General features: G+C 50.0%; 1 protein-coding gene across 7 annotated transcripts in view; it reads left to right on the plus strand.

The window, feature by feature from the left end:
• Positions 1-22,596, plus strand: part of RBMS2 (RNA binding motif single stranded interacting protein 2) — an 81,427-nt gene that overhangs the window by 57,178 nt on the left and 1,653 nt on the right. For 6 of the 7 annotated variants that reach the window (XR_011380092.1, XR_516732.4, XM_008256679.4 and 3 more), the window contains exons 3-13: positions 5,246-5,304; positions 6,046-6,137; positions 8,080-8,237; positions 15,700-15,779; positions 15,912-16,021; positions 16,316-16,362; positions 16,529-16,622; positions 20,017-20,094; positions 20,415-20,525; positions 21,451-21,531; positions 21,751-21,835. Coding sequence is in view for 5 of the 7 variants with exons in the window: in XM_008256679.4 (XP_008254901.1) it covers positions 5,246-5,304; positions 6,046-6,137; positions 8,080-8,237; positions 15,700-15,779; positions 15,912-16,021; positions 16,316-16,362; positions 16,529-16,622; positions 20,017-20,094; positions 20,415-20,525; positions 21,451-21,531; positions 21,751-21,831 (991 nt within the window). In the remaining 2 variants the exon portion in view is untranslated. The remainder of the gene's footprint in view (positions 1-5,245; positions 5,305-6,045; positions 6,138-8,079; positions 8,238-15,699; positions 15,780-15,911; positions 16,022-16,315; positions 16,363-16,528; positions 16,623-20,016; positions 20,095-20,414; positions 20,526-21,450; positions 21,532-21,750; positions 21,836-22,596) is intronic. The other variant, XM_070052404.1, reaches the window with a different exon arrangement.

Genomic DNA, 22,596 nt, shown 5'->3' on the forward strand with positions numbered 1-22,596 from the left:
TTCCGTCCACTAGTTCACTCCCCAAATGGCCACAACAGGAGCCAGGAGCTTCTTCTGGGTCTCCCACGTGGATGCAAGGGCCCAAGCACTTGGGTCGTCCTCTGCTGCCTTTCCCAGGCCATCAGCAGGGAGCTGGGTTGGAAGTGGAGCAGCCGGGACTCCAACTAGTGTCACATGGGATGCCAGTGGCTTCACAGGTGGTGGCTTTTACTTAGTAAGCCACAAAACCGGCCCCTTCCATACTCTGTTGTACTAAACAATACGTGCTACAAAAATCCTCTCCCATCACAAGTGAGAGAAGAAACTCAATTCAGCTTCACTGTACTTTGAGGCTTTTACTTTGCCTTTCCCAGTAGTTGCCTCATCATTTGCTGTGTCTAAAGGGATGAGAGTAGTCAGGATCAGCACGTAGGATGGAAGTAAGCAGCCCAAAAGGGGACTGTGGAGAAGCCAGAGGGAGGCAGGGGTGGGAATTGGTGCCAGGAGAGCTCGGGGGAGGAGAAAGGGAGGCTGAAAAGAGCAGGTGGGTGGAGCCCTAGTGGATGCAGGGAGCAGGCTTAGTAAGCCTTTCTAGGAAGGGTGTTTCTCATGTGCAGAAGGACTTCCTGCCTTTGTCCCAGTTGTCTCTTCCTGGCTTGCACGAGAAGTAAATGTTGCTGGATCCTAAACTCTGGTGGGCCGGAAAGAGAGGCTTGGAGTCTGGGACTGGAACTCCTGGTTCTCTTGGAGGGCCTCCTTTTTCCAAGGAGGAAGCAGCAGTGACCCAGCTGTTGCCAGCTGCAGTGGAAATTCTGAGCTCAGAGTCTCAGGCTGCTAGACCACAGCCAGCTCCACCCTGGGGCCTTGACAGGGAGAGCAAGAGCATGTGTGTCCTCTGGCCTACAGTCAGGCTCCTCCTAGTCCCACCCCTTGCTGAAATTTGGGAAAGAATCCAAGTATGCAGCCCAGAGGGCTAGGATTGACACATCCATCTCCACCCCACCTCCCACCCCTACTTCTAATGTGTTCTTTGCCCAGCCTCCAGGGCATTGCTTGGCTTATTCTGTCTAATCTTTTGGGTCACAGAAGCTCCACTAAAAAAGTCAGGGAGAGGCCGCCAAGGAGTAAAAACAAATAAATCAATCATTGTAAGTTCTTTAGGGATGAGAGGAGAGGTGGAAAAAAAAAAGTGCTTGTTTTGGGTGCTGGGCTCCAGTGCAGTGCCTGCCAACTGTTTTCGGTTAGCTCTTGTGCTGCTGATCCGTTGGTGATTTCTTTTCTGTCTCTTTAATATTTTTGTCCTCCTAGAGTGGCATGTGCAGGCTTTTTTCTAGGAACACCTCCAGTGTAATTCCTGGTCTGTGATACCCCACTTTTCAAGATTTTGGAGTCCCACATGACTCTGCTGCCAATGTAGACTTCAAAAAATTGAAAAACATGACTCTCATATGAATATAGAATGAGCACATGTCAAGGATTTACTTAACTCATTAAGGAGGGAATCGCAGGCTGGTAAAGTGGATTCAGAGGGAATTTGTGGAGCTCAGTATTTATAACACTGAAGAAAGACTGTTGGAATAAGATTGTGAGGTTAGGAGCCGGCACTGTGGCGTAGTGGGCTGAGCCTCTACCTGCAGTGCCGGTATCCCATATGGCCTCCGGTTCTAGCCTAGGCTACTCCTCTTCTGATCCCGCTCTCTGCTGTTGCCTGGGAAAGAAGGTGGCCCAAGTGCAAGTGCTTGGGCCCCTGCACCCGCGGGAGAGACCCAGAGGAAGTGCCTAGCTTCAGAGCAGCGCCAGTTCCAGCCGTTGCTGCCATCTGGGGAGTGGACCAGCGGGTGGAAGACCTCATTCTCTGTTTCTCCGTCTCTCTGTCTATAACTCTATGTCTCAAATAAAAATCTAAAAAAAGAAAAAGAAAAACAAACCTGAACTTTATAAAAAGAAAAAAAAATTGTGAAGTTAGATATAAAAGTAGTCTGTATCCTTTGGAATAATAAAACCAGTAACCTCTGGGTTATCGTTTGTGCTGGAAAGGCTTTATTTGCATTTTTACTGGACAAAAGTCTGCAAGTTAACCTATCTTTACAAATCTGGGCCCTAATAAGCAGTAAATAATCCAGCCAAGAAACAGCCTCCTAGATAATGAAATATTCCTAGGGCCCTCATAGCAGATAGAGCCGCCGCCTGCACTTGCCAGCTTCCCATATGGGTGCCAATTCGAGTCCTGGCTGTTCCACGTCCAATCTAGCTCTCTGCTGTGACATAGGAAAGCAGTAGAAGATGGCCCAAGTCCTTGGGCCCCTGAACACGCACGGGAGACCCAGATGAGGCTCCTGGCTCCTGGCTTTGGATTGGCCCAGCTCCTGCCATTGTGGCCATGTGGGGAGTAAACCAGTGGGTGGAAGACCAACCTCTCTCTATTTCTGCCTCTCTGTAACTCAGCCTTTCAAATAAATAAATCTTTAAAAAAATTTCCTACGGCCAGCGCTGTGGCTCACTTGGTTAATCTTCTGCCTGTGGTGCTGGCATCCCATATGGGCACTGAGTTCTAGTCCCAGTTGCTCCTCTTCCAGTCCAGCTCTCTGCTGTGGCCCAGGAAGGCAGTGGAGGATGGCCCAAGTGCTTGGGCACTGCACCCCATGGGAGACTAGGAGGAAGCACCTGGCTCCTGGCTTCGGATTGGCGTAGCTCCGGCTGTAGCGGCCATTTTGGGGATGAGCCAACAGAAGGAAGACCTTTCTCTCTGTCTCTCTCTCTCTCACTAACTGTCAAATAAAAAAAAAATTTTTTTTTTTGACAGGCAGAGTGGACAGTGAGACAGAGACAGAGAGAAAGGTCTTCCCTTGCCGTTGGTTCACCCTCCAATGGCCACCGCAGCCGTTGTACTGCGGCTGGCGCACCGTGCTGATCTGATGGCAGAAGCCAGGTACTTATCCTGGTCTCCCATGGGGTGCAGGGCCCAAGGACTTGGGCCATCCTCCACTGCACTCCCTGGCCATAGCAGAGAGCTGGCCTGGAAGAGGGGCAACCAGGACAGAATCCGGTGCCCCGACTGGGACTAGAACCCGGTGTGCCGGCGCTACAAGGTGGAGGATTAGCCTAGTGAGCTGTGGCGCCGGCCTTGTCAAATAATTTTTTTTTTTTTTTTGACAGGCAGAGTGGATAGTGAGAGAGACAGAGAGAAAGGTCTTCCTTTTGCCGTTGGTTCATCCTCCAATGGCCGCCATGGCTGGCGCGCTGCGGCGGGTGCACCACGCTGATCCGAAGGCAGGAGTCAGGTGCTTATACTGGTCTCCCATGGGGTGCAGGGCCCAAACACTTGGGCCATCCTCCACTGCCTTCCCGGGCCACAGCAGAGAGCTGGCCTGGAAGAGGGGCAACCGGGACAGAATCCGGCGCCCTGACCAGGACTAGAACCCGGTGTGCCGGTGCCGCTAGGTGGAGGATTAGCCTATTGAGCCATGGCGCCGGCCCTTGTCAAATAAATTTTTTAAAGAATTCCTGAAAAGGGCCTTTTAGAGAATGTTCCAGAGTGACATTTTGAACGAATGTCCAGGGGACGGTGCTGTGGTGTAGAAGGTTAAGCCTCCTCCTGCAGCACCAGCATCCCATATGGGCACCATTCAAGTCCAGCTGTTCCACTTCCGATCCAGTTCCCTACTAATGTGCCTGGGAAAGTAGTAGAAGATGACCCACGTGCTTGGGTCCTTGTACCCACAAAGGAGACCCAGAAGAAGCTCTTGGCTTCAGCTTGGTCCCAGGCGTTGTGGCCATTTGGGAAATGAACCAGCAGGTGGAAAATCTTGCCCTCTTGGTCTCTCTCCCTCTGTCTCTCTGCCTTTCAAATAAAGAAATTTTTTTAAGTCTATGCAGTTTTCCTGCCTTTTGCCTTATCGTCAAGTTTTAGATGATCTTTTCTCATCTCTTCTTTTCTTTTGTTTCACTTGAGAAGCAGAGAAAGGGAGACAGACTCACCCCTCCCCATATGCTTGTTCACTCCCCAGATGCCTGCAACTTCCGTGACTGAGCCAGGAATGCAGTCACGTCTCCCATGAGGTTGGGAGGAATCCAGTTATTTGAGCCATCACCCTACCTCCCAGGGTACGCATTAGCAAGAAGCTGGAGTCAGGAGCCAAAGCTGGCACTGAACCCAGGCACTCTGCTGTGGGACACAGGTATCCTAACTGCTGGCTAAGCTAAACACTCACCCCAAGATAGCTTTCTGAATGCTTACCCCTGGTCCTGTTTCCTCTCTCTCTTAACACACTCAAATATTGACAATGAGAAATTGAAGTCTTAGAATAAGGCAGAAGAGAGAACTATTTGCAATAAAGTTGAAGTCCAGTAAATATAACAACAATAACAACAGTTAAGATTTTATAAGTGCTTACCATATAGTATGTATTAATGCTTTATATTCATTAACTCATTTCATAGTCTCAACAATCTTATCTCCATTTCATAGACAATAAAACTGAGACACAGAAAGTTTAAATATCTTATTCAAAATCACACATAACCAACTTCCTGCTAACATGCCTGGGAAAATTCCAGATGATGGCCAAAAGTGCTTGGGTTCCTGCCATCCACATGGGAGACCTGGCTGGAGTTTCTGGCTCCTAGCTTTGACCTGGCCCAGCCATTGCGACCATTTGAGAAGATTCTCATTCTCTCTTAATCCTTGTTTCTCTCTCTCTCCATATATATATGGAGAGAGATTCTATATATATACACACACTTCTGTGTGTCTTCTTTTCAAATAAATAGATCTTTAAAAAGAATCACATAGCTAGAAAGTGGCAGAACCAGGATTTGAACCAAAGCAGTTGGGCTCAGGTGACCTTCACCTAGGGGTCAGTAGAAGGATGGGGGGAGAGGTCTGCTGTTTTCCATGGTAGGAATGGTATCTGTGCAGGGAAGATCAGTAATACCAAAAGTTGTTGCTGGAGCTCTGCCCTCCCCTCTGCTGTGTGGACATTGCCAAGCTTCTTTCCCAAAAGGACTCTCTCTAACGTGTCTGAGTCTTGGGGAAGAGGAGAGAACAGTGTTGGTGTTATAAGGACTGCAGTCACGTATTTCCTTATAGGCCCCTTTAGGGAATAGGTTTCCACTAAGGCTACTGTTTGTTGTTCATTTCCTTTTTGTTTTTATTAAGATTTGAGTAGGAAAAGTATCATGACGCGGACCAAGAAAGGGCCTAGATTCATCCAGCTGTCTCGATCCCTGTCCCCAGAGTATCACTTTGCATTCTCCTCTACCTTAGATATGGCAAGATTGTCTCCACTAAGGCCATACTGGACAAGACCACAAACAAGTGCAAAGGTGAGAAAGTCACTCTCCTGCCGGTGGAGGCGGCAGTGAGGGACCGTCCCCTGCTTCTGCCCTTCACCCCTGAGTCCTGAGCATGTGGTGCCAGGGAGGAGCCTGTGATTTTCAGGCTTCAACATCAGTAGATGTTTAGATTCCTTGGAGCCCAGATAGCTAGAGCTGAACCGGGGTCGTGTCCCTGAGGTGTCCCCTGAACCTCGTGCACAGGGGTCATCGGTGGTGGCTTTGCTGGGGGAGGGGATGACTTGGCGGATCTCCTCTGAGGATGAGTAGTTCCCTGGGTTTTGAGCAGCTCTTGGTGGTGCTGGAAAAACGCAGGAGGAGAAAGGGCCGTAGGTTGGGGTGGGAGGGGCTTCTCCAGCAGGTGTCTGTCTGCCCTGCATGCCGGCATTTCTGGGGTGTGTCTAGAAAAGAGGGAAGGGGGTTCTTTTTGAGGTGTGGGGATGGGCTGTAGGTTACTTGAAGAGCCTAGTTCCTGATGCCTCATACTTCTCCAGGTGGGGGGAGAAGGGCAGGGTCCACAGGGACCTCATTACCCCTGGCATCGTTAGCCACAAACAGATAAGGTCTCTGGTTTTGAGGCACGTATGGATAAGCACCCGAAAACTCTTCATCTCTCTCTCTCCCTCCCACTTCTGCTTCATGGATCATAACTCTGCCTCTGTCTCCTGAAAGGCCTGGGCTTCCTGCCCCTCTCACCTCCCATCTCCCAGTGATGCTGTTTCCCTGTTCCAGGCTATGGCTTTGTGGATTTTGACAGCCCCTCGGCTGCCCAGAAGGCTGTCACGGCCCTGAGAGCCAGTGGCGTGCAGGCACAGATGGCAAAGGTAAGGTGTGGTCCCCACAGCTGTTTCCCCAAAGGGTTGTGGTGGGCACCAAGGTTCTGGTTCCCTGGCTTCTGGAGTGCTTATGAACCGTGAAGGTGATGTGATGGGCCGGTGCTGCCGGCTCTGCTTTCTGACTACATCTGGCCAGAGGCCCTGAGCACCCGGGCTGCAGGAGGAAGAATGCACTCCAAGTCCTTCGTATCAGGTGAAGTTGGCAAGCAGAAAGGCCGGGCCCTGCTGGGGCTCCTGCCACCGCCCTGGCCCCACCCTGACCCCACTTGCCTCCGGGAGCCTGGCAGTTTCGCAACGTTCTCTGAAGAAGCCAGTTGTGCAACTCCGAAGTGCAGAACAATGTTCTCCACCTCCGGATCCTGTCCCTGTCCAGCAGGGTGGTGGTTTGGGGAGGGGCGGGAAGCACAACAAGAGAGGAAGCTGTCCCTGCTCGGCTCTGGCTTGTCATCTGATCACTGGACACGGAGAGCTTTTCTATCACTTCTCCTATGTGGAGTCGAGCCCTGCCTGGCTGTCTGAGGCAGGCGTGAACACGCTGTGCTTCTGCCTTTGCTGAAATGGTTAAAGGAAAAGGAAATCCTGAAAGGAGAGACAGATGGGGTGTTAAGATTGCTGGGGACCCACTGTCAAGGGCAGAGGGATGACTGAATTTTTTTTAAGATCTTATTTATTTGAAAGGCAAAGTGATGCAGAAGAAGAAACGGATCTTCCATCTGCTTGTTCACTCCCCAAATGGCTGCCATGGTGGAGACTGGTCCAGGCCGAAGCCAGGAGCCTGGAACTTGGTCTGGGTCTCCCGTGTGGGTCGCAGGGGCCCAAACACTACAGCCATCATCATCTGCCTCCTGGGAACATTAGCAGGGAGCTGGATCAGAAGTGGAGCAGCTGGGACTTGAAGTGGTGCTCAAGGGATACCAGCATCACAGACAGTGGCTTAACCTGCCATGCCACCGTGCCGGCCCAACAAATGATTCAAAGTACAGCTGTCAGGAGATTGCCGCTTTGTGTGTCCTACCTGCCTGGAGGTGCTCTCCCACCTCTTTCTGGAGGAGAGCCCTCTGACAAAAGCTCAAAAGTTTAGGGGTGTTCACTGTGGTACTGCTTGGGATAGCCACAGCCTGTATCAGCGTGCCAGTTCAAGTCCTGGCTCCTTCCTTCCCATTCAGCTTCCTGCTAATGCACCTGGGAGACAGCAGATGATAGCTCAGGTACTTGGACTCCTGCTACCCATGTGGAAGACCCAGATGAGGCTCCTGGCTTCAGCCTGGCCCAGCTCTGGCAGTTGCAGCCATTTGGGGAATGAACCAGCAGATGCAAGATCTCTGTCTTTCTCCCTTTCTCTCTCACCCTGCCTTTTGCAGGGGTGCGAGGAGAGGGGAGTGGGGTGGGAGACTCTGAAGTTTAGGAGGCTTCAAGGTTCCTAGGAGATTAGAGCTTTCTGAGCTCTGTGGTGACCCAGTGAACTACACATCTGGCCCTGTCTGGCCCCTTCCCCTCTTCCTGCTTTCCCTCTCAGGGAATGAGCAGGCATTCCTGTTCAGAGAATTCTGCCTCGGCCGGCCGGAAGAGGGGGAGGGGGATTACTCAAAACAATCCAGCCATGGAGCAAGGCAGTCCCAGGGAATCAGCCTCTGGAGCAGGCTGTTGGGGGAGGGTGGCTGCTCTGCCTCTTCCTTAAAGAGCCCAGCACCGCTGATGACTTACAGTGCGCTTGGATGATATTGGAAATATTAAATATGCTGTTTTCCTCCTGGACAATATCCAACCCATGGTAGTGCAACTGGGTGTTACAAAGTCAGGATTCCCTTGGTTTCTGCAGAACTCTTCCTACTGTCTCTTTACTGAAATGTTATTTGGTGGACGAGGGTTAAGGGTGAGGCAGGGGTAAGACATGAGCCTCATTTCCTCACCTTTATTTCTATTTCTATAGCAACAGGAGCAGGACCCCACCAATTTATACATCTCAAACCTGCCACTGTCCATGGATGAGCAGGAGCTGGAGGGGATGCTGAAGCCCTTCGGCCAGGTCATCTCTACCCGGATCCTGCGAGACACCAGCGGGACCAGCAGAGGGGTCGGCTTTGCAAGGTGAGGGGTGGCAACCACGGGAGATGACAAGGTTAATAAGAATGTCAGGATGTCACCAAAAATATCTCTGTCTCTCTCTTTCTCTCCTGACCTCTCTCTGTCTGTCTCTCTCTTACGCTCTCATTCTCCCTCTTTTCCTTCTTTGCCCCTTCACTCCAGTCTGTCAGGTTTCCTGCAATAAACTCTTTCCCTTAAAAAAAAAAATCTCTGCCTCCTCAAACTATTGGTCAAAAATACTTGAATAAATCAAAAGTTCATTTTATTATAAGTCACAAGACTCGAAAACCCATTAGTCCCCAGATCCTTATCTCTTCCCCACTGTTTCCTGCTCCTCTAGTCTGTGTTTCTTTGATCTAGACCTAACCAGAATAAAATAATTCTCTATATTAGTACAGCTTACTGAATATCTTGTTGGTATATTATCTTCGTTTCATCTTCACAACAAACAACCCAGTGAGCTAAATATTCTACATTTCATCTTTTTTTATTTTATTTTTTTTAGATTTTATTTATTTATTTGAGAGATAGAACTACAGTGAGAGGGAGAGACAGAGAAAGGTCTTCCTTCTGCTGGTTCACTCCTCAAATGGCCGCAACGGCCAGAGCTGTGCCAATCTGAAGCCAGGAGCCAGGAGCTTCTTCAGGTCTCCCATGTGGGTGCAGGGGCCCAAGCACTTGGGCCATCCTCTGCTGCTTTCCCAGGCCATAGCAGAGAGCTGGATTGGAAGAGGAGCAGCTGGGACCAGAACTGGTGCCCATATGGGATGCCAGTGCCACAAGCAGAGGACCAACACACTGTGCCATGGCACCAGCTCCTACATTTCATCTTGTCTGTGACAAGTGCTAGACTCAACACAGCAGTTCCCAGTTTTTCATCTGCACTGCCCAGACAGAAGAGTTGGATGGCAAGTGTGTGGTCATTGGCAGAGTGAAAGGGGGCGTGAGTATTGTGGAAGCCGTGGAGCACTTTGGGTCTGAGAATGACAAGGCCAGCTAGAAGATGACTATTGCCAACTGTGGGCCCCTCAGATCATCTGGTTTCTGTTTTATCTTAACCACCAGCTCAGGAGAGCACCCCTCCCTCCCATCTGCTCCTGATATCCTGCAGTTCTTTGGGTTTTCCATGGTTTCCTTACTCGGTTCCTCCAAGTCTGGCTGGGTTGCAGAGTTAAAGTCATGATCATGAAATAAAAACTAAAGAACATAAATAAATATTCTCCACTTTATAGATGAAGAAAGTGAATTTCCCAGAGTGAAGTGATTTGCCCAAGGTCTCCCAGGGACAGCGGGTACAGCATTGCCCTAATACTGCCGGCATCAAGATGAGCAGGCTGAAGCAGAAGCCTTGGTCTACCTTTGCGATCTGTTGGGAGACCGACATCTTAGAACCAGCTCTGCCACTAACTGGCCTGTGGTATCATACATGTGGGAACCTTTGTGGACCTGAGAAATGGACACTGACTTAGATAAGTGCTTCCTCTCAGGTGTTCCTGGGGCCGCAGAGTGCTCCAGGGCTCCCTCTGCTGGGCGCTGGTGTCACTGGTAGGGCGTCAGCCGCTTAAGAAAGTTTCTACTTTTATTTATCTTAAGGTTTTGTACAAAAAGAGGTTCTGTTTTGTTCATTTTTGAGTTTGAAAACTAGTGGACTAAGGTTCATTTTCGTTCCATAGTATCTTGTCTGGTTCCTGAGTGCTCCCTCACTGTTGCAGACCTTGGCAAAAAGCTCCTTTTTCCTAGTAGGCTCCATCTTAGTGACACCACCTGCTGGCATTCCCAGGAATAACCAAAGGGGACTTCCCGGGCTTGGGGCCTGTAAACTCTGCTCTCAGCCTCTTAAAGCACAGGTCCTCAGCCTCTCTCAATTCATGGGACCCTTAGTTGTCTTAATACCTTTTCTATCTAGAACAGAAGAAATGCTGAACAGTTCAATTTATTAAATAATCAAAATATCTAAGCAACTGTTTAAGTGTTCAGCATCTTCATAGCCACTTGAAAAAATTATACATATATTTAAAGAGGAAATGCTTCAACCTTAAGTAACTGCACTTCTAAAACAGATACACAACTTCTTAAACCTTGGTATCAGAATGGGCACTCATACCTCATTTCTCATTGCACAGTGGTTACCTTATAGTCCTTGGGCCGATGCCACCCACATAGGAGACCTAGAAGAAGGTCTTGGCTTCAACCTGGCCCAGCCTTGGCTATTGCAGCCATCTGGGGAGTGAACCAGCAGATGGAAGATCTTTCTTTTTTTCTTTCTTTTTTTAAAGATTTATTTATTTACTGGAAAGACAGAGTTATGCAGAGAAAGAGAGAGGTCTTCCATCCGCTGGTTCACTCCCCAGTGGCTGCAACTGCCGGAGCTGTGCCAGGCCGAAGCTGTGCCAGTCCGAAGCCAGGATTTCTTCTGGGTCTCCCACGTGGTGCAGCACCCCTGGGGCCGGCACTGTGGTGTATTGGGTAAAGCTGCCACCTGCAGTGCTGGCATCCCATATGGGCACCGGTAAAGTCCCGGCTGCTCCACTTCTGATCCAGCTCTCTGCTATGGCCTGGGAAAGCAGTAGAAGATGACCCAAATCCTTGGGCCCCTGCACCCACGTGGGAGACCCAGAAGAAGCTCCTGGCTTCTGATCGGCGCAGCTCCAGTCATTGCAGCCAATGGGGGAGTGAACCAGCAGATAGAACACCTCTCTCTCTCTCTCTCTCTGCCTCTGCCTCTGCCTCTCCTTCTCTCTCTGTGTAACTCTGACTTTCAAATAAATCTTAAAAAAAAAAAAAAAAAAAAGTACCCACATGGGATCCTGACATTGCACGGGGCAGCTTTAGCCACTATGCCACAGCATCGGCTGCAGTAGATCTTTCTCTGTCTCTCTTTGTCTGTCTCTCCCTCTCTGTAACTTGACTTTCAAATAGATAAGTAATTTTTTTCAAGATTCATATATTTATTTATTTAAAAGGAGGGATTGCACAGGGAGAGGGAGATTCAGAGAGGGGTCTTCCATCTACTCGTTACTCCTAAGATGGCCGCAACAGACTGGGGCTCTGGCAGGCTGAAACCAGGAGCCAGGAGCTTCTTCCAGATCTTCCAAGTGGGTGGTAGGGGTCTAAGCACTTGGACTATCTTCCATTACTCTTCCCATGTAACTGGGAGCTTGATCAGAAGTGGAGCAACTGGGACTCAGCTAGTGCCCATATGGGATTCTGGTGTTGCAGGCAGCAGCTCTACCCACCACAATACCATGCTGGCCCCTACATAAATCTTTAAGAAACAAAAATAAGGGGCCAGTGCTGTGGCATAGTGGGTAAAGCTGTTGTCTGCAGTGCTGACATCCCATATGGGTGCCGTTTCGAGTCCCAGCTGCTCCACTTCCATTCCAGCTCTCTGCTGTGGCCTGGGAAAGCAATAGAAGATGGCCCAAGTCCTTGGGCCCCTGCACCCACGTGGGAGACCTGGAAGAAGCTCCTGGCTTCTGACTTCGGATCAGCGCAGCTCTGGCTGATTCAGCCATTTGGGGAGTGAACCAGTAGATGGAAGATCTCTCTCTCTCTCTCCCTCTGCCTCTGCCTCTACCTCTGCCTCTACGTAACTCTTTCAAATAAATAAATCTTTAAAAAAAATAAGTGAACTAATATTTGAGTTAGTAGTCCCTGTGATATGCAGATGTTGCTGGTTTTTTTTTTAGTTTATCACAATAACCCAGGATGCCTGAGATCTGTTACTTTGAAAGTTTTGAAAAACTGAAACCTCTTGCATGTTTCTGTATTATCTACAGATTTTCTTCGTGCATTTAGATTCTCACAAAATATAATTTTCAGCAACTTATAAACATTGCCATTTTAAATCAAAATGTTATAGCATTTAAAATACATCCAAATGAGGGGCCAGCACTTCGCCCTAGCTGGTAAAGCCGCGGCCTGCAGTACCAGCATCCCATATGGCCACTGGTTCGAGTCCCGGCTGCTTCTCTTCCAATCCAGCTCTCTGCCATGGCCTGGGAAAGCAGTAGAAGATGGCCCAAGTCCTTGGGCCCCTGCACCCATGTGGGAGACCCGGAGGAAGCTCCTGACTCTTGACTTCTGATTGATGCAGCTCCTGCCGTTGTAGCCAGCTGGGAGTGAGCCAGCGAATGGAAGACCTCTCGACCTCTCTGCCTTCTGCCTCTCTTTCTCTCTCTCTGTAACTCTGACTTTCAAATAAATAAATAAATCCAAGTGAGATCTAAAAATAGTAATTTGACATACAAAATCAAACTTTTAAGAAGGGGCAGGCAGCTCCATGCTTCCAGGCCTGCATGTTCCCTCCACGTGGCAGGCTTCTCTGCTGGGTATGAATCCAGATTTCCCCTTCTTTCTTGGATAGGGCCCTCACTCCCCTGTGCATTTCTCTCACTGAATAAAAAGCTTAAAAACTTAAATTACAAAAGGGGGGGCAGGCATTTGGCCCTAGCAGTTAAAACGCCTGTGTCTCGTGTTGGAGTATCTGGCTCCGAGGGCTTTCTCTGCTCCCAGTCCCAGCTTTCTGCTAATTCAGATCCCAGGATGCAGTGATGGTGGCTCAAGTGGTTTGGTTCCAGCCATCCATGTGGGAGGTCTGGGACTGAGTTTCCAGCTCCTGGCTTTGGCCTGTCCCTGCTATGGCTGTTACTGGTATTGGGGGAATGAACCAGTGAGTGAGAGATCTTTGTCTCTCTCTCTCTCTCAATCTCTCTCAATCTCCCTCCCTCCCTCCCTTTCTCCTTTCCTCCCTCTCTCTCTCTGCCTTTCAATCAATAATAAATAAATCAATAAATTAAATTAAATATTAAAATCAATAATAATAATAATAAATAAGGGCTATTTCTTTTTTAGTACTCGTAGTCTCATCACTCTTAGAGTGTTCCTTTTTTCTCCTCTAAAGTAAAACATGTCTTACAGTGGGAAGTCTTTTTATGGATCATCCTGTCATACTTCTATCCAACAAAAACATATGCATAAATTTAGAAGTTCCCCTGTTGCCCTTAGGACATGTGTAATAACTTAATCTGTGAGAGAATTATCTTTTTAAAAAAAGATTTACTTATTTGATTTTTTTTTTAATTTTTTATTTTATTTTTTTTTTTTGACAGGCAGAGTGGACAGTGAGAGAGAGAGACAGAGAGAGAAAGGTCTTCCTTTGCCGTTGGTTCACCCTCCAATGGCTGCCGCTGCAGCCGGCGCACCGTACTGATCCGATGGCAGGAGCCAGGATCCAGGTGCTTTTCCTGGTCTCCCATGGGGTGCAGGGCCCAAGCACCTGGGCCATCCTCCACTGCACTCCCTGGCCATAGCAGAGAGCTGGCCTGGAAGAGGGGCAACCGGGACAGAATCCGGCGCCCCAACCGGGACTAGAACCCGGTGTGCCGGCGCCGCAAGGTGGAGGATTAGCCTATTGAGCCACGGCGCCGGCTAAGATTTACTTATTTGAAAGAGTTATACAAAGAGAGAGAGATCTTCCATCTGCTGGCCCACTCCCCAGGTGGCCACAATGGCTGGAGCTGTGCTGATCTGGAGCCAGGAGCCTCTCCCGGGTCTCCACATGGGTACAGGGGCCCAAGGACTTGGGCCATGTTCCACTGCTTTTCTAGGCCATAGCAGAGAGCTGGATCAGAAGTGGAGCAGCCGGGACTCGAACCAGTGCCCATATGGGATATCGGCACTGCAGGCAATGGCTTTACCTGCTACACCACAGAGCTGGCCCCCAAAGAATTATCTTTACTGTTGGTAGTCCATGGTTCCCCTGAACAATGTAAATATATTAAGATGTTCATTAAAATTATTTAAAAAAGTGAATTTTAAAGTTGGTGCCGCGGCTCAATAGGCTAATCCTCTGCCTGCGGCGCTGGCACCCCAAGTTCTAGTCCCAGTCGGGGTGCCGGTTCTGTCCCAGTTGCTCCTCTTCCAGTCCAGCTCTCTGCTGTGGCCCAGGAGTGCAGTCCTTGGGCCCTGCACCCGCATGGGAGACTGGGAGAAGCACCTGGCTCCTGGCTTCGGATCAGCGCAGCACGCTGGCCGCAGCGGCCATTGTGGGGTGAACCAACAGAAAATGGAAGACCTTTCTCTCTGTCTCTCTTTCTCATTATCCACTCCACCTGTCAAAAAAAAAAAGTGAATTTTATTAGAAATGTTTCTCCTATGACAGATAAGTTTTAATTTGTTTAGATTTTCCTAATTAGGTCATGTAGCCATCAGTGAATATTGTTTAGTGCTATAATAAGAGGATTTAATATCAGTTATGGTGGTGATTTTTTGTTTTCCTACTGAGAAACTTTGCTCGCACAAATATGTATATGGGAATGGAAGACTTCTTTCTGAATTATATGCTCAGAAACAAGGTGATCTGATATCAAAAATGATTTTTTATGTGAAGACTTTGCTAAAGTCTTGCAACTTTGATGACAGCAAATACTTGGAAACCATCTGACTGACTTATGAAGGGAGCTGCGGCTCAGGTCTCAGTGCCTGCTGTTGAGATTGCGCGTGGGTGAGGAGAGACTGGGACTGGCATTCAGAGCTATCCCTCAGGCGATGGGTTTGAGGAAGGAGCCTTTCGGGAAGCTGAGGTCCTGAAACTCTCCCTGCCTGCTGTGAGGCGTGGAACTGAGCCCACTGAAGATGCCTGTCTAATGGGCTGTTTTCTCTGAAAGCTTCCATTTGAGGCCTCTCGGTAGTTACCTCCTGTTGAGGTGTGGCTTGTATATATTTATTGCTTATTGGCATAGAAAATAGACCTAGACTTACTTTAAATGCAGAAATAGGTGAAGATACTATACCTTGTGCTATATGGGCCCCTATAGTTTTTAGAACTCTTTTCTGTGCCCTCGTGTGGCCTGTGCAGCACCTTGTGGTAGAGCAGGAGTGGGCGCAGAGGGTTCTGGGTGTCCTGACTCACCGAGCACTGGGTGGACAGCTGCATCTAGATCACATTTCTTCCCCGTCCTCTTTCCCGGTAGTTCCTGCCTGCCCTTCTTCTGCCGCAGTGGACCATGGACTTAGATCTGAGTGATGATGTCATAACTGATTACACTTTGATAACTGTAGCCAGAGCAGAGAATAAGTACTGACAAATTCTCAGTTTGTGCATTTGTATCAGAGCAAAGGAGCAACTTGCACTTAGAATTTTGTATTAAAAATAAGAGTAATAGGTACTATTTCTTGTATCCTTCCGCATGTCCCAGACCCAGTAGTGGGCCCGTCCATGTCTGCTCTGGGATAGGAGTAGCCTGAGGACCTCCACCCTTCCTATGACAAGCCCCTGCAGGAAACAGTTGAGAGAACCTTTAGTAGACGTGGGGACCCCTCTTCGAGATGCCCTGGACGTGTGTGGCGGACCTCTGGTCACGACTTGGGGGGCATTTGCGGGGCTGGGAAGTGGCGCTTTCTCTCGGAATGTGCAGAGAGCTCCCCTGCAGGAGCCAGAGCCTAACCCCTCTTTGCTCCTCAGGATGGAGTCCACAGAGAAGTGTGAAGCCATCATCACCCACTTCAATGGAAAATATATCAAGACACCCCCTGGAGTACCAGGTGAGGCATCTGGGAGTCAGGCCGAGAGAGCCACAAGCTGTGACTTGTATGAGACGCCTGGAGCAGACTGCGCGAGAACGAGGGGCTGAGCGAGGTGGGCCTCAGCTGCCCTTCTGCCTTCTCTCTTGACAGCCCCGTCTGATCCTTTGCTTTGCAAATTTGCCGATGGCGGCCCAAAGAAACGACAGAACCAAGGAAAATTTGTGCAAAATGGACGGGCCTGGCCAAGGAATGGAGACATGGTAAGAGGACCTCAGAGGGGGCCTGAAGGTGGAATGGAAGAGACTGTGGCGTGACATCTGTGAGCTCAGGTGGCAGACTCCAGAGCTGTGCCTCAGAGGTGCTGGCTCCTCACTGTGCATCTGTCTGATGCAGGGTTTCGCAGCCTGCATAGTCGGCAAAACTCTGCAGCAGCTGTAGTGAGACTTGTCCAGACTTCAGCGGCTGAACAAAATACACCGCAAGTCTTGCATTCTGGCCTGGCTCCTGTTCTCACTCAAGACTCACAATACGAATGCTGTGTTCTTTCTTTATAGGGTGGGATGGCCTTGACCTATGACCCCACCACAGCTCTGCAGAATGGGTAAGGGTGTTATATATCATCAGGCTACCTGAAAATGACCATGACCCGTGTCCAGGCACTCAGGGTGTCATCCTGGTTCGTGGGTACCAGTTGACTAGCAGGAAGTGGCTCTGCCCTTACTTTGCAACTCCTGTCACTCATTACTGATTGACATTCCTTCCTGCAGGTTCTACCCTGCCCCCTACAACATCACCTCCAGCAGGATGCTTGCTCAGGCTGCGCTCCCCCCTTACCTTCCGTCTCCTGGGTCACCCTATCAGGTATGCTTGTACCCAGAGTGGGGCGGGTCTTTCTCTGCCACTGTGTTTCAGGTGAAGGAATGTAAGGCAAGAAACCACTTGGGTTTTTGGTTTTGTTTCCTTGCTACATATTGCACGCAAATAACATGGAAATATAAAGTGCAGTCACTCTGTAGGAGCAGTGTCCACGCTCACATTTATACACACATGGGCCCTCTTACGCCCCTTCCACCACCCCCACAGTAAACCCACGTGAGTTCCCTACTACATGGCATTTTCCATACTTTTCTTTGTACAAATATGCAAGTACACAAATGTATACGGTTTGGGGAGTTGTTCAGTTTAGAAAACTTGGACCGTATGAAATAAATTTTTGTCTCTTTTAACAATGTCTTAGATCAGTGATTCTCAAAATATGGTGCCAGATCAAAGTATTGCATCCCTTGGGAATTTCTAGAGCATAAATTTTGGGACTCTCCAGATCTACTGAATTAGAAACTCAGGATGGGGCAGAGTTACACACACACACACACAGACCTTCCATCCACTGGCTCACTCCCCAAATGGCTACAATGGCCAGGGCTGGGTGAGGCCACAGGAAAGAGCCCAGCGCTCCATCCAGGTCTCCCGTGTGGGTGGCAGCGGCCCAGTACTTGGGCCACCACTTCTGTTTCTCAAGTGCATTAGCAGGGAGATAGATGGACAGCAGAGGAGCTGGAACTCAAACTGGCGCTCTGCTCCGACTCAGGGTGCGGGTGTTCCAGGCAGTGGCTTTTTAACCCACTGACCACAACGTCTGTCCCCCAGGAAACTGTTATTATATCTGACATAACATAGAGGTCTTATTATATATATATATATATATATATTTTTTTTTTTTTTTTTTGACAGGCAGAGTTAGACAGTGAGAGAGAGACACAGAGAGAAAGGTCTTTTTCCGTTGGTTCACCCCCTAAGTGGCCTCTACGGCCGGCGCGTTGCGCCCATCCAAAGCCAGGAGCCAGGTGCCTACTCCTGGTCTCCCATATGGGTGCAGGGCCCAAGGACCTGGGCCATCCTCCACTGCACTCCCGGGCCACAGCAGAGAGCTGGACTGGAAGAGGAGCAACCGGGACAGAATCCGGCACCCTGACCAGGACTAGAACCCGGGTTGCTGGCGCCGTAGGCAGAGGATTAACCAAGTGAGCCACAGTGCTGGCCCATCTATTATATTTTCTTACTGCATGTAACTAGTTGTCCTAACACCAAATTATTAAGAAATCTATCTTTTCCCTACTGAATTGAAATGCTCAGGTAACCTGTAATACACTTTTTGTGTCTATAGATTTGACTTTTCAGGACATTTCATATGAATGGAATCATACAACACATGGACTTTGGAAAAAAAAAAAAAAAAGGAGGGGAGAGGCTCTGAGGCATAGAAGTTGAGTGAAGCCTCCACCTGCAGTGCCGGCATCCCATATGGGCGCCAGTTTGTGTCCCAGCTGCCCCACTCCCCATCCAGCTCCCTGCTAATGTGCCTGGGAAAGCAATGGAAGGGGGCCCAAGTCCTTGGGTCCCTGCAGCCACCACAGGCAGTGGCTTAACCATTGCACCACTGCCTCAGCCCCACCACGCATGCTCTTTTGTGTTTGATTTCTTTCACTTCGCAAGGTCAGTACTTCATTCATTTTTTTAGCTGAATAATATGCCATTGTGTGAATGTGGTGTGTTTTGTCTATCCATCTATCAGCGGGCCGTCTGAGTTGCCCCCCTTTTTGGCTGCTGTGAACGCTTGTGTACGTGTTTGTGTGGACATAGCCTTTCATGTCACGTGGGTGTGTACCCGGGAGTGGAATCGCTGGGCTACACAGTCTCTATTTTGAATCTCTTGTCAAAGTGGTTCCTGAAGTGGCTGCAGCATTTTTACATCCCCTCAACAGTGTCTTTTTTTTTTTTTAAAGACTTTTATTTATTTGAGAGGCAGAGTTACAGAGAGAGAGACAGGTCGGAGCTGCGCTGATCTGAAGCCAGGAGCTTCCTCCTGGTCTCCCATGGGGTGCAGGGCCCAAGCACTTGGGCCATCCTCCACTGCCTTCCCGGGCCATAGCAGAGAGCTGGCCTGGAAGAAGAGCAGCCGGGACTAGAACAGGTGCTCATATGGGATGCCAGCGCTGCAGGCGGAGGATTAACCTGCACCACGGCGTGGCCCCCACCAATAGTGTCATTTTAATGACAGCCTTCCTCATGAGTTTGAAGTGCTATATGCTGTTGTTGGGTTTTTTTTATTTGAGTCTCTTTCATGTTTATTGGACATTTGTGTATCATTCTCGGATGAGTGTTTAAATATTTTGCCCATTTAAAAAGTCGTTTAAGACACAGACAGGAAAGTACACCACCTACCGGTGTGCTCCCCACAGGCCTAACACAGCCAGTGGTGGGCCCAGGACTGGTGCAAGCTGGCAGCTGGGAACTCACTCAGGTCTCCCACATGGATGGCAGGAACCCCCTCACTTGAGCAGGCACCACTGCTTCCAGGGGCTTCATTACCTGGAACCCTGGAGTTAGGAGCTGGAGCCAAGACTGGAACCCATGTATTCTCTGATGTGGAATGTGAGCCTTGTAACCAGTGTCTTTAAAAAAAAAAAAAGATTTAATTATTATTAGGGCCAGCATTGTAGAACAGTGGGTTGAGGCACCACCTGCAAAGCTGGCATCCCATATGAACACTGGTTCAAGTCCCAGCTGCTCCGCTTCCAATCTAGCTCCCTGCTAACGTGCCTGGGAAAGCAGCAGAGTAATGAGCTGGATCAGAAGCAGAGCAGCTGGGACTTGAGCTGGCACTCACCACTGCACAATGCCAGCCCCTTAGCCAGTATCTTAACTGCTAGGCTAAACACTCACCTCTTTTGTCCATTTTTCAATGGGGTCACTTAGTTGGAAGAGTTGCCAATATTGTTCTGTTGTTTTTTTTTTTTTTTCCTAAAGATTTATTTATTTGAGAGGCAGAGTTAGAGGCAGAGACAGAGAGCGAGATCTTCCATCTGCTGATTCACTCCCCAGATGACCACAATGGCTGGAGCTGGGTTTGATTTGAAGCCAGGAGCTTCCAGATCTCCCACATGGGTGCAGGGGCCCAAGCACTTGGGCCATCTTCTTCTGCTTTCCCAGGCCATAGCATGCCAGCTCCCAAAGGGCTGGATTAGAAGTGGAGCAATTAAGACTTGAACTGGTACCCACATGGGATACTGGCTCTGCAGGTGGCGGCTTTAGCTGTGACGCCACAGTGCCTGCCCCTAAATATTTACTCTTAATGTTTGTATTTTCTGAGGAAAGGATTCCAACTTTTTTGGGCTTTGTAGAACATTACGGGGTCATCGGGCTGAACCGTAGTTTCTAGAGAATTAACATTTCTGTTTGTCTTTGCTTGCATTAGAGAGTGACTCAGACTTCTCCTCTGCAAGTGCCCACCCCATCTTGGATGCACCACCAGTCGTACCTCATGCAGCCTTCAGTGAGTGTTCAGAAGCGGGCAGAAGCAAAAGAGGCGGTGTGATGTAGAGAAAAACAGTGGGCTTTGATGACAGGAGATGTGGGTGTGAGTTCTGGCTCAGTCCCTGTGCAGCCCAACTCTAAAACCTTCAATTCTGTGTGCGTGATTCTGAGGCCAGGGCTCTCCGGCCAGGCGGCAGAGCGCCTGTTCCTGCTCCAGTCTGGGCTGCTGCTCACCTGGCTCGTCTGTCTGCTTCAGAGGTCCTGGTCGCCAGCAGTCAGTGCTTTAGGCGGCTTCCCGGGGTGCTGCCTGCTGACCGCTGGTGCTGTCCTTGCCTCTAGGGCTCGGTCCTGACGCCAGGGATGGATCACCCTGTTTCACTGCCGCCGGCCTCCGTGGTGGGACCTCTGGCCCAGCAACTGGGCCACCTCTCCCTTGGCAGCACAGGCACGGTAAAGTGGCATGTTTTTTCTTTTCGGTTTTTAAAGTATGTTTACCTTTTTGAAAGGCAGAATGACAGGGAGATACAGAGAGATTTTCTATCTGCTAGTTCACTCTCCATATGGTCACAGTGGCCTAAGCTGGACCAAGCCAAAGCCAGGAGCCAGGAACTCCGCCTGAGTTTTTCATATGTGTGGCAAGGGCCCAAATACTTGGACCATCTGCTGCTGCTCTCCCAGACACATTAGCAGGGAGCTGGATCAGAGGTGGAGCAGCCAGGACTCAAACTGGTGTTCATATGGGATGCCAGCGTCACAGGCAGCAGCTTAACCCACCACACCCCAGGGCCAGCCCAAAGTGGAGATTCTGGTTACTGGGTCCTGCAGGAGAGGGGACATCTGTGATGCCCTTCAGCCTAGATACTTAGGAGTGATGGTGGACTCACTTAAGCATCGTTAGGGCAACACTCAGAACAGGAGATAAACTGATCGCCCAGATGCTGGGAACGCAGCCCCTGCACCCTGCTTGTTAGTTCACAGAACTCACTGATGATGTTTCTGTCCTATGTGAGTTTAAGTGTTCAAATTCATTTCCTGGACGTTCTCACCAAATGCTCGGGAGTTAGAGGAAGAGTGGGTGACGTTCATTCCGTTTCTTGTGTCTGCTGCCTCCTGGCCCACACAGGAGGGCTTCAGGCAGAGCAGGCAGTAGACCCAGGAGAAGCAGGAGGTGCCGGGAAGGAGGGAGAAAGCCCTGCAGCAGGCGTGTCTCTAAGCCACAGTGCGCTTTAGACGGCCTGGCGCACCTTTAAGAAGCCAGGGCTCTAGAGGTAGAACACAGGCATCAGGGCTTCGTTTTTTCTTTTCTAAGCTTCCCAGGTGCTTCAAACGTTGCCAAGAGTCCTTGCCCTAAGCCCATCGGTATTTTTCGTTCTAGTACGTGCCCGCGGTGGCGGCTCTGCAGAACGCTTACATCCCCCAGTACGCCCCGGTGCCCTCGTCCAGTGTGTCGGTGGAGGTAAGAGCCTTCGTCGCCTCTCTGGTCTGAGGCTAAGGGAGGTGAACAGAGGCGGGTTCCCCTGCTCAGGGCCTTCCTCTTGCGGGGCACAGAGAGGCTGCCCTGAGCTCTGGGGGGCGGGGCGGTGTGCATGCTGACACAGTGAGTGTGGAGGGGTGGTCCAGGAAGGATGGCTCGGTGGGCGGTGTGAGCTGACTCTTGTTCTTGGGCATGGTACAGGATAGCAGCGGCCAGCAGAGCCAGGTGGCAGTGGATGCCCCCTCTGACCCTGGGGTCTATTCTTTCCAGTTCTCCAAGTAACCGGGTAAGCCCTGTGCATGGGGAGACCGGAGACAGGGCCCCTCTCTCCCCTCCCTGGTTTGTGCCTCCTCTAGGTTCCTGCTCCCTGCCAGGTCAGACAGAAATGAATTTCTCCAGACACAGGTCTGTCGCCCCGCAGAGCGCTAGCCACAGCCACTGTCTTCCGCGGGCCGGGCGCCCCACCCTCTGCACCATCTACTTGGCCATGGGGGTTGGGAGGCCCTCACTTGTGCTGCAGTCTCAGGGTTCAAGACGCATTTTTCCTTCTGCAAAGAAAGCTTTTTGTCCCCTTGTAGCTGCGCTGTGGGTTTTTCCCCTCAAAGAGCTCAGCTGGAGCAGCTCCTCCCCATGAAAAAACTTGTTATTTATTTATTTATTTATTTTTGACAGGCAGAGTAGAGAGAGAGAAAGGTCTTCCTTTTTCCATTGGTTCACCCCCCAAGTGGCCACTACAGCTGGTGTGTTGTGGCCAGCGCGCTGTGCCGATCTGAAGCCAGGAGCCAGGTGCTTCTCCTGGTCTCCCATGCAGGTGCAGGGCCCAAGGACTTGGGTCATCCTCCACTGCACTCCCGGGCCACAGCAGAGAGCTGGCCTGGAAGAGGGGCAACCAGGACAGAATCCGGCATCCCAACCGGGACTAGAACCCAGGGTGCTGGCACCGCAGGCAGAGGATTAGCCTAGTGAGCTGTGGCGCCGGCCGAAAAAACCTGTTTTGTATGTATTGGGATTATTTTTGGAGGCCTCTTAAATGATTTGTCATTGTAT

This window comes from Oryctolagus cuniculus, chromosome 11, assembly GCF_964237555.1.
Source record: "Oryctolagus cuniculus chromosome 11, mOryCun1.1, whole genome shotgun sequence".
Classification (NCBI taxonomy): Eukaryota; Metazoa; Chordata; class Mammalia; order Lagomorpha; family Leporidae; genus Oryctolagus; species Oryctolagus cuniculus.